The sequence below is a fragment of the Poeciliopsis prolifica genome, unplaced genomic scaffold (genome assembly GCF_027474105.1).
Source record: "Poeciliopsis prolifica strain line A6 unplaced genomic scaffold, Auburn_PproV2 SCAFFOLD047, whole genome shotgun sequence".
Taxonomy (NCBI): Eukaryota; Metazoa; Chordata; class Actinopteri; order Cyprinodontiformes; family Poeciliidae; genus Poeciliopsis; species Poeciliopsis prolifica.
Window position 1 is genome coordinate 4,481,661 of NW_026562422.1, and position 15,543 is coordinate 4,497,203.

Genomic DNA, 15,543 nt, shown 5'->3' on the forward strand with positions numbered 1-15,543 from the left:
TAAGCAGAGATTCACCAACTCACATTTTAAGACCATTATGAATGAAATGGGCATTTTTGCACATGTCAGAAAAGTACAAAATAACATTTTATATTTATATAGTAGTAGACCCAGGCTTTCTTGCACAGAATGCACAGCATTGTATGGCAACAGAAACAAACCAGCGGCAAAAACACTGTCATCTAGCAACTAGCAATAAAATAATGTCTTTACCTAGATAAGGCTAGTAGTTAGTCAGCAGTAGCCTCTAGTCACAGAACTACATAAAATATACGAGATGAATGGTCTTTGAAATGTGCTCCTATTGGTTGGTCTGTCTGTCAAATAAAACAGAAGTTAGTGGTTCTGTTACAAGGATTATAAGTTTCGAGAAACTAACCTCCTAACATGGAATCCATAAAAAATTAGGCACTTTTACCAAAAAAAAAAAAAGACTAAAGTCATTTTTAATTAGTACTATAAATTTCAAGAAAACATTTTTTAGTGTGGACAACACTGAGTGCTTATTTGGCTAATGGGAAGAAAAATAACCTATGAACTGATTGAGCTGTCTTACTTTTTAGACCAGAAAATTTGAAATAATTTGAAAAAATCTCTGCGTAAACATGGCAGTTTTCAGGTAAATCGGTGTTAAACCTGTATGCACATAAATAAATACAAAAAAATGCATAAAAACTGGCAGATCTCTTTATTACCTACAAACAAACTGACATACTTTGGTGAAAGTAAAGAAAAAAAAGTGAAAATAAAAGTTAAAATACTGTCAACACACTGCAGACACAAAAAAATAGCTATTTAAAAAAATAATAATTAGCAGATTAATTTTTTTCTCTTGTCTTCTTCCTGGGATGAACTTATGGACCGATAAATGACCAGTTCTATACATACATACGTCTGTTTAAATGTGAACACTGGGCACATGTGATGAAGTATAGCTTAAATACCTGGTGGTTCAAGTTAAAAGAAAAGTGAAAAAAGTAACCAAGATGCCTACAAATACTTGTAGGAAAAGAAAAAACAGAAATCAATCTGCAGCTGAACTGTTTCTAACTCGCATGCAGAGTGACCATAAAATGTCAAGCAAAAACAAACCAGTCACCTTTAGGAGTTTACAGTACATGCATTCATGTGCAAATCAATAATTCACATCTACACCTAACTGAGGCAGGTTTCTCACAAAAAAAAGAAGAAAAGTACCAAAAAAACACAAGTGGATGAAAAACAAAGCTTCGAGTTTACAGCAACGTCTAAAAAATACAAACATACATAAAGAGGGGGAAAGAAAGACAAAAATGAAAACTAGCAGCTAAAACCTAAAGTAGCTGTCATTTTCTGCTACCTTTTATTAAAAAAGATTCAAGCATTTTCTTTCAAACAGAAACAAAACACAAGGTATTTCAAAACGTGTTTTTATGCTAATGAAATGAACTCCACAAGAAAAAAAACAAAACAAAACAAAACAAAACAAAAAAACACCCATAAAAATCTTAGATTTCTCTGTTACTGCACTACAAACTGTGCTGGTCATACTGTGTCAGTTTGGAGACCACGCGCTGTGATCGTTGTCTCACCACCAACATCACGACAAGAACATCCTAAAACCCTGAGACGCCATCCATTTTTACCCACCTGGCAGGTAATGGCAAACACATTCAACACATCAAATTGAAGGATGAAAAGAAGTAGTGATGTTCCAAATCGTCAGCTATGCTTCCTAAAACCTGGCCAGCAGGATTCTACGACACATATTTTCACCAAGTACATTCATATTCATCTCATTGCTCCATTTAGATTTTTGGAGCAAAGAACCCACAAAAAAAAATTAAAAATCTGCTGGTGAAGTTTGGCCAAACATACTGGAGAATAGTGTTCTTCGTTTCGCCCTGAATACGCCGGACAATTGCTCGGAAATGAAATGTAGAAATGAAGACAAAACACACGCCGATGTCGACACGCCAACGCCGGTGAGCTGAAAGCAGAAGGATCCTGTGAAACATCCAACTTCTGCTCAGGTGTTTGGTCAGTATCAATATGTTCTAACAAAACTGTGAAAAAGAGTTTCAACCGGCTAAAAGCAGTGACGTCTCACTGACACTAAATCTGTCAGACGTTAAGTAGTATTTGATTTTAAGTCAAATTAAAAAAAACATTCATTACATAGAAAAGTAGGGTTTAGCAAAACGTATATAAAGGTTGTAGGCATTTGTTTTGATCCAAAAGTAGAAATAATCCTGTATATTTTGCCAAGGTGAGCTTTCACTATTCTTCGCTTTTCCCTGATCAAAATGCTTCTGATGATGAAATGGAAAGAAAGTAGAGGGGGAAATTTAGGTAAACCATAATAGATATTGATTATCGCAATGTTATATTTCAGTAAATATCCTATTTCTATTTAAAACTGAGTTGATATTCGTTTCAGTGGAACCATTTGAGTTGCTATGGAGAAAACTGTTATAATCAGCTGAACCACAACAACTTGCTGACATCGTCTCCTGTAAACTAAAGTCAAACGAAGGATAACCTGAAATTGACACCGTTCCAACTGGAGCTGCAGTTCCGAAGCGTGAAGAGAGTAAATGTCTGTAAACGCTGAAGAAAATACAAGTAGATCAAAGTTCTCTTGGTCAGTTGAAAAGAATAAAAAGGTGTCAAAAATGTTGTCAGTGTTCATGCTACTGGTTTGAGAACCGATCGTAAACATCTTCCCTCTTTCGTGAGCTCCCTGGTGAAGCACATGCAGGGCAGAGGGATGGCTTCCTCCCGGCGGGCGATTGTGTTGAACTTGCACTTCTTCAGGTGGTCGGCCATGCTGGCGATGTCGGCGAACTTCCACTCGTTCACCGTGCCGAAGGCCGTGCTGAAGCGCCACACCTGGTAGAACACGAGAACAACATGCGACTTCAACCATGGTGAGAAAAACATTTGCTCTAATTATGACAAGGACTTTGACAAATGAATTTTGACAAATGAGCACCTAAATGTTCTAACCTTGTGCGTTATTTGCCACGAAGGAGACCCGTCATCGCGCCGCTTCTTCTCCCACAGCAGGACAACCATGCCACGCATCTGAAGCAGACTGGCGCACACGTTCCTCATGGTGCGAGACACTCTGGACAGCTGGCACAGACTGAAACTGTCGAGAAAGCTCGCTATGTGCTGCAACACCTCAAAAGGAAGACTGCTAAACTGATCGTACTGAGCGTCGATGTGGTGGGGCTTTCTTGAGTGGCCGTCTTCGGTTTTCAAAGGCAATCCGGGCTGCACCCCAAAGGAACCAAGGTGTCTGTCGTGGATGATCCGAAAGCCCTGCACGGACGGACAGAAGCGCCTCTGGGAGTAAGTGCAGCCGTAGTATGCCAAGGGGCAACGCTGCTCCATCCAGCCGTTGAGTCCGGCGTGGATGTCCCCGTGGACGTTCTTGAAGTGAGACGAAAACTCATCGCGTCGGAAGAGCTGCCCGCACACGAACGTGAACATGGAGCGCTGTTTAGTTTGGTACCGCGCGACGCATTCGAGCACCAGTTCCAGCCGCAGCGTGTGGAAGGGGCTGGGGTTAGAAAGCTGCGGACTGGCGTGGTCGCAGGCCGAGGCCGAGGCGATGTCGCCCACCATGGTGTTCGTAGCGAGGATGGCGGAAGGGAAGGAGAATGTCTGAGTGCCAAAGTCAATGTGGTAGCCATCGACAAACCTGCTATCGGAGATCCCCCGGCCTCCCGGGGAATCCCCAAGGCAAAACAGCAACGCTGCAGTGATGAGGTCAATGCCGTGGAGCCCCATCGGGTCCTCCTCTACCTCCAGGTCAGATGTGTCCACTGCTTTGTCCTCCATTTTTGCTCGAAACAAGTAAGGGTTGATTAGGGCCTGGGGGACATTATATGTAAACATGCTGAGCACTTCCAAGTTCTGCTTCCAACACCGATACCTGCAGAAGCTCCTTCTTACTTGATCCGACACCAGGAATGGCGGTGTGAGCGGGACCAGCTGGGGCGCGGGCGGCTCTGGTGCTACGAGGGGTATGTAGTCCTGAGGGATGCGAGGCCAGACGAGGTCACCGTTTTGAATCGGTTCGTTGATGACGACATCTTTTTTCTCAAAATGCAATTCTACAAAGTTCCTTTCTTCAGACCAGTTAGCAGCATCATCATCTCCGTCTGTTTCTATAGCGCAATCGACTCCACCCACAGCCCCCAGCTCACACTCTGAATCACTGTCACTGTCAAGCATTTCTACGTTCCTTCTGCCTTCAGCAACAAGACTGCTTTCCCCATTTTGGATCAATCCATTCTTATCTACATTGATATTTTCGATAATTTTTCCAATGTTGTTGGAATTAGTGAGGATGTCCAGCGCAGCAGCTAAGCTCCTGGTTGCCTCCCCTGAAGCTCTGTACAAGTTGTTGTAAGGTTCTTCCTCCATTTCTACCGTTTCACTGCCCAACACCGAAGCTATTTCATCAACATAGCCTGCTCCCTTTTCTCCGTTCTTTGACACGTTGGTCGTAACTTTCAGCGACTCCAATAGCATCCTCTGATCCTGAAGAGCTAAAGCCATGTCTAGCTGCTCCACCTTGTCAAAGTCTTTGCTCAGGTTCTCGTAGGACTTGTGATCGGCGTAGCTCACAGGCCACCGGTTCCACTCCATTGTGCAACAAACTATGCTAGCGGGGCACGTCTCCAGATGCTGCGCCATTTTGATTCTCTTGACGGTGAAGGGGCAGCCAAAGCCGCTGTTTAGGCAAGGCAGTCTTTCGTAGGGACACAGGAGACGATGTTCGTCCAGCTTGCAAGAGTGAAAAACGGCCCCGCAGACGAGAGGACAGCCTACCAGGTCGCAGGAGACACCCGGCTCTGGTTTGGCCATGCACCTTCTGTTGATGCATTTAAGGCAGTGCGGATGCAAGTTCTCCATTTTGTAATCGTTCCTGCCTGCAGCGGGGGAGTGTGTTCAAAAGCTGAACCCTGTACACAAAGACAAAGGAGTAAAAAAAAAGACTTGGTGAAACTCTCACCTTTAATGTTTATTTTTAAAACATTTTCACATTGTGTCACAATACAACAAACTCAAATGTACTAGGATTGCTACACATATTGGTTAAGTGGACGAAAAAACTATTGGGGCTCAAACAATTAATTGGATTAATCAATTTTTGAAATACTCGTCAGCTAATTTAGTGATCAATTAATTCTTATCTGGAGAATACAGACTCAATAAGGTCATCTGCTGACAAAAAACATATTCAAAGCTGTAATTAAGCCAAAACTGGAAATTATATGTATACGTTTTACTTCGAAGATAAAAACACCTTTGTCTGTAAATATGTTTTACCCAGAACTCCAAGTGGATTTTTTTTCCCACCAAATTCAATACAATAAACTATTGCATTTTATTTTCTTATTGTCAAAAAAGGAATTTTATTTATTTCCACCTATTAAATTGATTTTTAGTATTGCATTGAAAAGGCTTAAGTAGATTAATAAAAATCTACAAAATGTGCCAATTTATTTCATCATCAATTGTCAGAATAAACAATAGATTAATCGATTACTAAAATAATCATTTATTGAAGTCCTAAAAATTATACATTGTCGTACAAATGTATTCAATAAATGTGATTATTGAAAACTTTATTTACTTTAGTAACTCAATTCACTGAGTGAAACAGATTACTAAAGATAAATTACAGACAGACTGATGCTTTTGGGCCTTAGTGATTTTCAGCACAGAGCTGATGAAAACATGACTTTTAAAATCAGAACATTACATCAGACCAATAAAAAATACATTTTAAGATAGAAATGTGGGCCTAATTAAAAGTTTAATATCTGCTTTAATGTATTTTTAATTTGACAAACGATCTTCATTTGAATGCATATGCTAGTTTAGTGAGCATGACTGTATTTTTTCTTTTTTTTTTTTTCCCCAAATAGAAACCTGAAAAAGTCCTGTGTACATATAGTGATGTGAAACAGCGTTTTCACCATTACAGATGAATTCTGCTTGTTAATTTTTGTCCCACTTAAATGTTTTAGGTTATAAAAAATATACATGAAAATCAGATGAAGATAAACAAAGAGAATAAAAAAGTAACCCCATCCCATGTTAAATCATAGCAGCTGTGATTCAGCAGATTAACTGCTTACTGGTCACACTCATACCTGATTACTGCCAAACCTGTAATACTCTTCTTCTTATAATGTATATATAATTTTTTACTTAAACAGAACCTGCCATGTTGTAGGCTAGAAAATCTCAAAAAGGAACATACTGTACCCTGAAATAAGAGAAATTGACCAACAATTGCAAAAAGTGTCATCAACATCAATCATGAAAAAAAGTTGCTTTATAATTACTGCCATTACCCACACACATAGAAAACATGCAATACCAATGAACCTTCCTCAGAAACACCTTTTGCACATCGAGCAACTAAAAATTTTGTCTAAATTTTCTTTATACTAAACAAGCTCAGGTATTTTTAAAGGAATTTAAAATATCGGATTGTAACTGAGTCACTCTAAATCACAAATTTTGAGATCTGTATTGTAGCTCTGATTGCATATTTTGGGTTATAATTTGCTTCACATGTCAGCACTCGACAAATTAATTTTACACTTTTCAAATAATTATTCATGAAGAATTATGAAAACATTTCCCTTTCACTTCACACGATAATTTGCGTAGGTTTGTCACACACGAGACCAACAAAATACTCCTAATAATAATATTATAATAACTACACTACTAAATAAATATTTTTGTCTGGTCAGTAACATTTCACAACAAGGTTTTTTTTCTGGTTTGGTGAAAACCTGAAATGTTACTTTCAGAGGTGAAACTAAAAGCTTTTGTTCAAAATCTGTGGTATTCAAAAAAACTTGCCCAGACTTTTTCCTAACCAACACAACCAGTTGATGGCTTATGAGTTCACTGCTTATCAGGACAACAATTTAAAACACCCGCAGCAAACAACGCTGCTGGTCTAAAATGAAAAGTTTAAAGCCTAGTAATTATTGCTGAACTCTTTGCTGCAGCTGACAGCAGAGTTGCGCAAGAACAGCTGGCAGGTTAGCATTCAGCTAAACGTAAACAACACAGCAGCCAAGTGTTATTCCTTCTACCTACTTGTATCCCTTCCTCCTATCACTTCACTAAAACAATAAGATGTATATACACTAGTTTTATCACTAAACGAGTAACAGCCGAACAGCGCCGAACAGACGGAAGAAAAAAAACTTTTCAAGCTAACAAAAGAACAACAGTTAGCCTGTTAGCATTAGCGTATACAACTCTGTACTCTCGGTTGTTAGCTCACCGGCAGCTGCTGGAAACAACCTACCTGAGTTACTGAAGTCCTGACTTTCAGAGAAGCTAATACTGTTCTCTTTAAATTTGGTTCGTTAATTTCAAAAAGTCGGAAAGTGTACCTACATATAAACAACTTAAAGTCGTTAACAAGTTCAAGTCCTGTGAATTGGCCGCAGCTGGTTCAGTCGGTGCGGGTCCTTCGGTTCTCTCCGAGCGTTGATCCTGGTTTGGAACGTCGCAGCGCTACGTCATCACGTACAGTGACCTGTCACATTTAGGTTTATGGGCGAAGTATGGCAGGTCGTTGCCATATACAATCACGCCACACTTTTTTTTTTTTTTTTTTAGCTAAATGAAACAATCTGAGTCAAATTAACATTCTTACTTGTCCAAGCTGAAAATAAAGATACGAAAAATTAACATCGTTTGCTAATTATTGGATTTCAACGTCTAGAGCTTTATACAGCCTAACAATAATTTTTTATTTATTGGCTGTCTCTTCACAACAGTTCAACATTCATCTGCCCAAATTCTAATGAAGGGTTTCCCACTCCTTCGCAAATTTAATATTTCCAAGGTTGAAAAAGTACGACTTTGCTTCATGGTTTTCAAATTGGTTCCTCCACTGGTGCTGGTCGGGGTGTTTATAGAGCAAAAAATGGTTTGTTTAAGCAAATAAACATCTAAGCGTTGCAGGACACTGGCCCCTAAGGTCTGGATTTGAAGACCCCTACTCCAGACTATCAAAGCTTAAAGCTAACCTTTACATCCCATATACCATTATAATAGCCAAAACATGGACACCATGTTTTGGCTATTATTGGCACATGCTGACAGATAATATTGACTCCACTTTGATAATTAATGTGGTCAAAAATATGGACAAAAATCAAATTTTACCCCAAAATAGTGTCAACTGAGATATCAGAATTTAAGATTGCGCAGACAAACTGAACTCATAAAAGCTAAAATGTCCATGTTTATGTCAGGAAAAAAGGAACAAAAAATTGATTTGTACTTCAATATAATAAACGGCTTGCCATACATTGACACAGCACTATGGCTAAGGTACTGAAATAGCGTAGGGAAATACCCCAAGTGCAATTTCACAACATATATCTGAAATAACTGTAATGTGACCTTAGAGAATTTTAAGGACAAAGAAAGCAAGGATATAGTTATTACTTACATTTTCAAAATAAAGCACACATTTAGTTGTTTCCAATATCACACTCTGAAAGAGATGTTAAAAAATGATTGATGACTTAGTCATTTCTTTAATATAATAATAAAAAATACGAACAAGAAACACTAATAATACTCATTACAATCACATCTGTATATGTGAGCTTTATGTCCATTTGTCACTTCTATAAAAGCTTCACTTCATGAAGCCACCTCTGAGATGTGGTGAATGTTAGAGAGGGTGAGCTGCGCCTCCTGTGGTGGGTAGAAACGCCTGGAGCAAAGCCACAGCCTCCCGAACACGCCAGTGACGAGCAGCAAGACCACCAGCAAACCTCCCAGGACAAGAGTCTCCAACGGAGGGAAACTGCTGGGATCTACAGAGAAAGATTGAATTGTCCTTTAAATGAACGTTTTGAACTTGTGCAAGCTGCAGGGATTGGAAAGTGACGCACTTAGATCGGGTTTTTCACTGGCGGCGAGCAGTCGTCTGATTGGGCCGTAGGACACAGTGTGGGACAGTGGGGCGTCTCTCCGTGTCCTCATCTGTCCATCTTCGGTGGTGCAGTTCTGCTTGGCAAATGCAGAGACAGACAATCACAGTCAAAGTCAGAAAATGCATTTAGAATGTGCACATCAACCCTATCAAAGGGAAACGAGTCCTGTACTAACGTGAACTAAAACGCAACTCGGAGAGGAAGAAATCGTCGCTTGAAAAGTTGCATGAAAATCTAGTTTACATGTTGCAGGAAAATGGAAAAGCATAGTTTAGATTTAATCTTAAAATCGTAGGGGGAAGAAAAAGCAAATGTCTGGTTGTAACAATGTAGACTTGTAATTCAGTTGAAATAAGGACCGTGTAAGTTTCAGTTCATACCAGTAAAAATAAGTCGAGGCTTGTCTGAACTGGCGTCTGGCTATCACTTTGTGCTCTGTGTTTGTGTGTGTGTGTAAGGAGGTCTCACTCACAGGCTTACACACACTCAGGCTGCTGTGGCAGATCTGGACATTGCAGTGCAGGAAGACGTAAGCGTAAGAGCTGCCGACAAACTTAAACATCTGTATCCGGAACATGGCCTCCGGACCGTCACTGTTCTTCAAGACGCTGAGAGTCTGTTTGTTGGCCAACACTGGACAACTAGGAAGGTGAAGAAGGGAAAAAAGAGCTAGAAGTGAGCCGTCTGTTTAGAAACATTTTTTAACCTATACTTGATGGTTCAGAGTGTATGAGTGCAGCTCTTTTAAACATGTTTGATGTCTTTCATGCCTCTCTTGGATCTTCATTCTGTATGAATCCAGATTAGCTCGTCAGTGAGGCTGAAGCTAATGGATGGTCCATTCTTAAAAGCGTTCCTGTTTGATGAGATCATTGGGATATTTAAATAAATAAATAAGTAAATAATCTAATAATCTAATTTAAACAGACGTGATTATTTAGAAGGGAATTAGGAGAAGGAGGCGGTGCATCACCAGTGATCTTCCTATGTGAAACAAGTACAGAAATAATAAAAGTTAGTCAGCGAGAAAAATATTAGTAGTTTATGTGAATTATTTTTTTAATGCATCTATTTACACATCTTTCCTTTTCTATCTTAAACACTTTTAATGTTCATTTTTCAGGATATGTTAACCTGGGAAGGGATTTGGTGAAGGCCTGCCTTTACCAATGTTATTTACATTTCCAACATAAATAGTCATCAGGTTCTGAATATGACAGTGGTTTAAAGACTCAGAAACTGGCAGTCACATCAACAACTATGACATTTTACAACCTAAAAGTTGCTTTAAAACACAAAAAACCTCTGCTTTAACCTTGCGTCTCTCAGGCGGGCTGTTAGCTTCAGCTTCCAGGTGCAGTTAATCTAAATTTAAGAGTAAGTGAAGATGCCAAGAGAGTTAGCTGCTTAAAAGAAGTTATTAGCTGTTATAACCATTTCACAGAAAGTCACCCTAAAAATTCTGAACTACTCCTTTTCACTCATCTAAGCTAGCAGTGTTTTTCTCCTTTCCCTGGACTTGTGAAATCATTGTGCATTTTTCAGTCACTACCAGTACCAAACACTTCCCTGGTTGTCAAGGGCATGCACAGCTGTTGAGCTGAAACGCATGTGGCCTCTTCAGAGCGGAGTCACGTGACCTGGCTCTGACATTTGTTGTCTGACCCACTCTCTAGGCAACAAACTCTCTTATTTCAGATTTCAACAGCGCTCCGGTAAGAGGACTTAGAGCTCGCCGCAAACGTGGAGCAATAACACCAAAATAGAGCGCACTGCAAACAAGCTTCTCTTGCAAACAGAAGGACAGGCAGTCCAAATGAACTTGTTGAGAAGGTCCTGGGCGTTTTCACAGTGACACACCTGTCTCTGATGAAGGTGTACTGAATGTTGCCGTATGGATCCCTGGTGGGTGTGGCCCAGCATCTCTCCAAACGGAGCATCAAGTGAGCCGGTATCTTTAAAAGGACAACAAAAAACAACAACAAACAAAAAAAAAACGATCAAACTGTCAAGCAGCAGTCAAGTCATTCTGAATGCAAGCTAAAACCGGTTCCACAATGTGCTACGAATTGCTGATTCACAGTGTGTAAACAACAGCTGATCCGAGGGGTTGTGACAGCCTGGAGAAGATGTGCAGAAGCTCTCACATGACCGTCTAGTCACGGTTGACGTGTTAAATTTCCAGGACAATTTGGGACATCAATCCACTAGGCCGTATTTCTTAGCATTGGGCAAGTAAGGCAGCGTGCAACTAATCCAAAAATAGCTGTTAACACTAAGTACATTTGAAACACTTTCATCTCAGTTTTCTAAAATGGTCCAGGACACTCCTTCCCTATGAGGGACCTGTTAAGCAAACTGTTAATGTAATGTAATCATTGCCATCTCTCAAATTGCTTTTATTTACTTCTAAAGAACTAATTCTCCCAACAGTAGAAGTTACGTAATGTATATAAATTAAATGGGATGTTTCTTAACATGGGAAACAACCGATGTTAAGAAACAAAACCCCAACAGAGCAGCCCATACTGTTTCTGTATTACATTTCACACGTTTGGAGCAAATAAAGAGGGAATATTTGCCATTTTTGTTCACTTTCGGTTGTTCGAAGAGTCTTTGGAAGAGAGACGGCCCCACAGATGTTGTAAAACGGCACATTTACGCATAAATATTCTTTGTTTAATGCAAAACGGAGGAGTGTTTGTTGCTAGAATGCTTCATTTTAGTCTGATTTGAAGCAGTTGAATTTCAAAATGCCATAAGCAAAGTGCATTTTTATATCTGACAGGCGGACAGGAACAAACAGCTGGCCTACAGATTTGATGTCCCCAGAATGTCACTGATTGCTGTAATTCTCCAACGGTAAGTCATGGAGATTTGAGGATAAATAATAAAGGTCTTCATTCAGCCTCATACGCCACCCCCCACTAAATGAATGTGCTGATAGGGTGCATGCAAAAACACTTTTATTGTACAATCTTTATCTGCAGAGATACCATAAAAACTTTGGCAAAGATGTTTTCATCCAGGGTGAGGGACGGCACTGTTGTCCACATGTCCTCAAAGGCTTCGTCTTTGTACAGCAGCATTGACACTGAGAAATTCCCGTCCTCAGTGTTCAGGGTGATGCTTCTGAGAAGGTCAAGCAAATGCGGGATTTCTGGATAAATCAGATGTCAGGGGTATAAATGAAAAGAAGCAAACCCAAATCACCTACCGGATGTCCACTTGGATCATGTTTTCGCTGTTGGGTTGTTGGACCATGTAGTTTATGGGGTAGCGGCACACGAACGTGATGTTTATATAGTTTCTTGTGATGATATCTGAATAGTTATTGTGTATGGTGTTGATGAACATGATGTGCGTATCATCAGAGACCTACAAAGAGATCAAGAAACAGAAAGTTAACAGTAATTAGTTGAGACGCTTTCATCATGTGTAAGGCAAGCAGAGGAAAATAGGTATCCCATAAAATCACACATGTAATCTACTGCTGTGAGACCACAAAACATGGCCACTTGCAAAATTATTCATACGCTTTGAACTTTGAACCCGTCACATTACAGTCATAAATTTCAAAGTGTCCTATATTTGTATTAGACCAACACAAAGAAGCAAAAAAAAAAAACAACCCATCATCAAAAGTAAGCCATCAGTAGCCACAAGTGATAAAAAGCAGTGTTTTTCAAAGTGGAGGCCACCAGGGGTCGCTAGAGGTGACTCAGATAGTTTAACAAATATGAGGGGAAAAAATGCGAAAAAAAACAACAATTTAGACATTTTTAATCATAAGTTTTAAATTGTAGTTTTTAAAATTGTAATATTCAATCTTCTTTTTAGCCATTAATGTAAAGCACAGATTAGAATAACTTATTCAAATGTTATTTTCCGCTCATCTCTGATTGGCTGCCAGTTGCTCTGCTTGACAAGCTAGCCTAGCAACCTAGCTAGCCTAGCCTAGCAACCTAGCTAGCCTAGCCTAGCTAACTTGCTAGGCTTGTTTTTTGTTTTTTCTGTCAAGAAAAACAAGGATATGTCCAGCAACCTGCTGTAAAAAAACACCTACGAACTCAAGGTCAACTAAAATCAGAGTATGAGGCCGTATTTATGCTAAACAAATGTATCAAATAGAAAACATTACTCTGGCGAGACGAGGCCAGAGTGCTAATGAATAATTAGCTTTTCCCAGTAAAAATCTGCAGGGTTCCCCTTTGTGGTTTTGAATGAGGTTGAAAGAAACACCAATTCATGATGAAATAATAGCCACTCCATATTTCTTCACTAAAGTCACCTTTGTTAAAAAAAAAAAAAGCTGTTAATAATAAGAGTTGGTGCCAAAACGACACTAATTGGCTGGGATCCAGCCCCAGAACAAAGGCAGCCATCTTAAAATAGGACATTTATTACATTGGCAGTTTTATGCTGGTACCAAGTGCTGCTGTTTGTCTCCACAGCAGTTAAAGTTAAAGCCTTTCTCATTTGTAAGGAGCTGTTCTAAATGTCTAAGCTCACGTGCAATGTTTAATTAATTAGATGAAAACACACACACAAAAAACAACAAAAAAACCTTTCTAGCACTTGGGTTTAGTGTCCTACCATTAAGGTCCCGCAGTCTGAGAGATTCGCCCTGGTGCTAAAAACGAAGTTGTCCCCGATTTGCTCTCCTCTGCATTCTGGGTCGTTTAGATGCAAGTCATCCACCTGAAAGACAAAGTTCTCGTTTTGCTACAGTCGCACCTGAGGAGAAAATGTTGGACGGTTTTGCTTACATCAACTGGAGGAACCTTGTTGAGGAAAAAAGCACTTGGAATAATGACCTCCATGTGATCATTGGTACAAATCACTGTTTCGTTGAGCTCTGGTGTTTGAAAAATGGAGGAGGAGAAAGGTTTTCAGACAAGAGGACAAAACAAAATCCCTTTAGAGAGAGCAAGGTCACGCCAGGGGATTTCAACAAGATTGAAGTCCTGACCCTGACTGGTCCTTTTAGTTCAATTTGAGCCAGTCAGTCAGAAGTGGACTTGATGTTGTGCTTTGAATCTTTATCCTAGTACATAACAGACATTTGTTTGACTGGAAGGCCACAAACCGAGGACCAGACATTCTCATTTGGGTTCTGTATAAGAGAGCAGAACATATGCTTCAATCGGCAAAGCAGGCCCAGATTATCACATTGCTACCACAATGTTTCATTATCAGTGCGATATTTGTCGGAAACACTTCAGCACATGTGCACCTTTTAAAAGGTTGCACGTTGTCTCGTCAGTTCAGCGAAAGCCAGCCCCTAGAAATGGCTTCGTCAACCTTTCAATAAATGTCAGTTTCCCATCCGTTGAATTTAGATCAGGCCTACTTCATCTTGTCAGACAGGTACTTGAGCGAGTTCTCGACTAGTGAAATTAAGCTGTCCAAAAAATGTGACAGAAGGGAAAGTTGGTTTCAATAGATTTTATATTTATTGAGATCAAGCTTGTTTTTGTTGTTGTTTTAGATGACTAGGAACATTTAAGTGTGGCAAATAAAAACAACTTTTCTTTTACATAATTGTGAATTTCTCTTGTAAAAGTTGTCAACATACTGAAAAGCTCCATGATGGCAACTTGGGGTTAAGTCAACAATATGTAACAAGAAAAAACTGGAATCAAACCCACGACTTTCTGATTGTAGGACAACTACTCTTCCAACAGTCATATTTTCGTTCGACACATAATAGATACATTACTCATATTTAAATTCTATAGATAACTACAACTTAGAAGTGAAGAAAAAAGTAGTAAAAGAGCATTCTGCCTTACTTTTTGATGCTGAATCACGCGTACGGTTTGTAAAGTGTGTACTGACCCTCCACCATGGGCTCCAGGTGAACTTCCGAGACCGCCGTTGTGAGAGTGAAGAGCAACCAGGTAAAAACCACACGGCCGGGCACCATCTTCCAAATCCTCTCCCTCTAGTTTCTCTCTGCTCTGCCACTCCGCTGCCGTTTGAATCTTTCCCTAAATCTCACCGTCACCAGAAGATGTAGCGCGTCTCTCCTTCTCCAACCCATGAAACCCAGCTCTAAATGAACTGGGACCACCCCGCTTCCCACCCCACTGTCCCCTTCTTTGGCTTTAAAACACCAGTTTGAATGATGCTTCAGACAACAATGAGATTCCTCACATGAATAGGGTTGACCGAGGCGAGTCCAAGGTAACACGGATGACACCGCCTACTACAGCCACGTCGTCTTAGTAAACACCTTACAAGTGTTCCTTACCACGGGGAGCATGTGGTAAAAAGAAAAAAAAAGAACGAAAGGGTTACTCTTTGTTCTCTCCCGTCTTTTGTTTGGACACTTTAACATTTTACTGGTTCGGGAATCCCAGTTGGTAAGGACAAAAGAGACTCATTATAGGTCAAGGGCCAGTTTGCATGTGCGTGGTTAGACACGCCGTAAAATCCCGCTACTGCATGCAAATTCAACAAATACATCCTTGTTTAAAAAACAAAAAACAAAAACCTTAACACCAACATGTATTAAATCATTTTGAAGATTAAACCTGTTTGGGCAATTTGC

The 15,543-nt window shown here is 39.9% G+C and overlaps 2 protein-coding genes across 3 annotated transcripts; both read right to left on the bottom strand.

Moving 5' to 3' along the window:
* Window positions 1–665: 665 nt before the first annotated feature.
* On the bottom strand, window positions 666–7,521 carry fbxo30a (F-box protein 30a). 2 transcript variants are annotated; one of them, XM_055057375.1, is made up of 3 exons: window positions 7,429–7,521; window positions 2,989–4,958; window positions 666–2,871 (listed from the first exon to the last, which is right to left on the bottom strand). In XM_055057375.1, exons 2-3 carry the CDS (start codon window positions 4,906–4,908, stop codon window positions 2,668–2,670), a joined length of 2,124 nt encoding a protein of 707 aa, XP_054913350.1. In that variant the 5' UTR covers window positions 4,909–4,958; window positions 7,429–7,521; the 3' UTR covers window positions 666–2,667. The 2 variants fall into 2 exon arrangements, with proteins under 2 accessions (XP_054913350.1, XP_054913349.1); XM_055057374.1 differs by having other exon boundaries at window positions 7,337–7,513.
* A 1,030-nt stretch (window positions 7,522–8,551) lies between these two features.
* si:dkeyp-110a12.4 (pancreatic secretory granule membrane major glycoprotein GP2) lies at window positions 8,552–15,537 on the bottom strand. The gene is made up of 9 exons (XM_055057016.1): window positions 14,829–15,537; window positions 13,757–13,845; window positions 13,584–13,688; window positions 12,205–12,365; window positions 11,984–12,119; window positions 10,848–10,942; window positions 9,460–9,628; window positions 8,946–9,060; window positions 8,552–8,867 (listed from the first exon to the last, which is right to left on the bottom strand). Exons 1-9 carry the CDS (start codon window positions 14,914–14,916, stop codon window positions 8,692–8,694), a joined length of 1,134 nt encoding a protein of 377 aa, XP_054912991.1. The 5' UTR covers window positions 14,917–15,537; the 3' UTR covers window positions 8,552–8,691.
* Between the last annotated feature and the right edge of the window lie 6 nt (window positions 15,538–15,543).

Coding starts and splice junctions, on each gene's coding strand:
- fbxo30a (XM_055057375.1), bottom strand. CDS start 4,908: ATGGAGAACTTGCATCCGCACTGCCTTAAATGCATCAACAGAAGGTGC. Junction 2,872..2,988: donor CGTGGCAAATAACGCACAAG/GTTAGAACATTT, acceptor GTGTTCTACCAG/GTGTGGCGCTTCAGCACGGC.
- si:dkeyp-110a12.4 (XM_055057016.1), bottom strand. CDS start 14,916: ATGGTGCCCGGCCGTGTGGTTTTTACCTGGTTGCTCTTCACTCTCACA. Junction 9,629..10,847: donor TACACCTTCATCAGAGACAG/GTGTGTCACTGT, acceptor TCACCTTCCTAG/TTGTCCAGTGTTGGCCAACA. Junction 8,868..8,945: donor CAGTGAAAAACCCGATCTAA/GTGCGTCACTTT, acceptor CTTTCTCTGTAG/ATCCCAGCAGTTTCCCTCCG.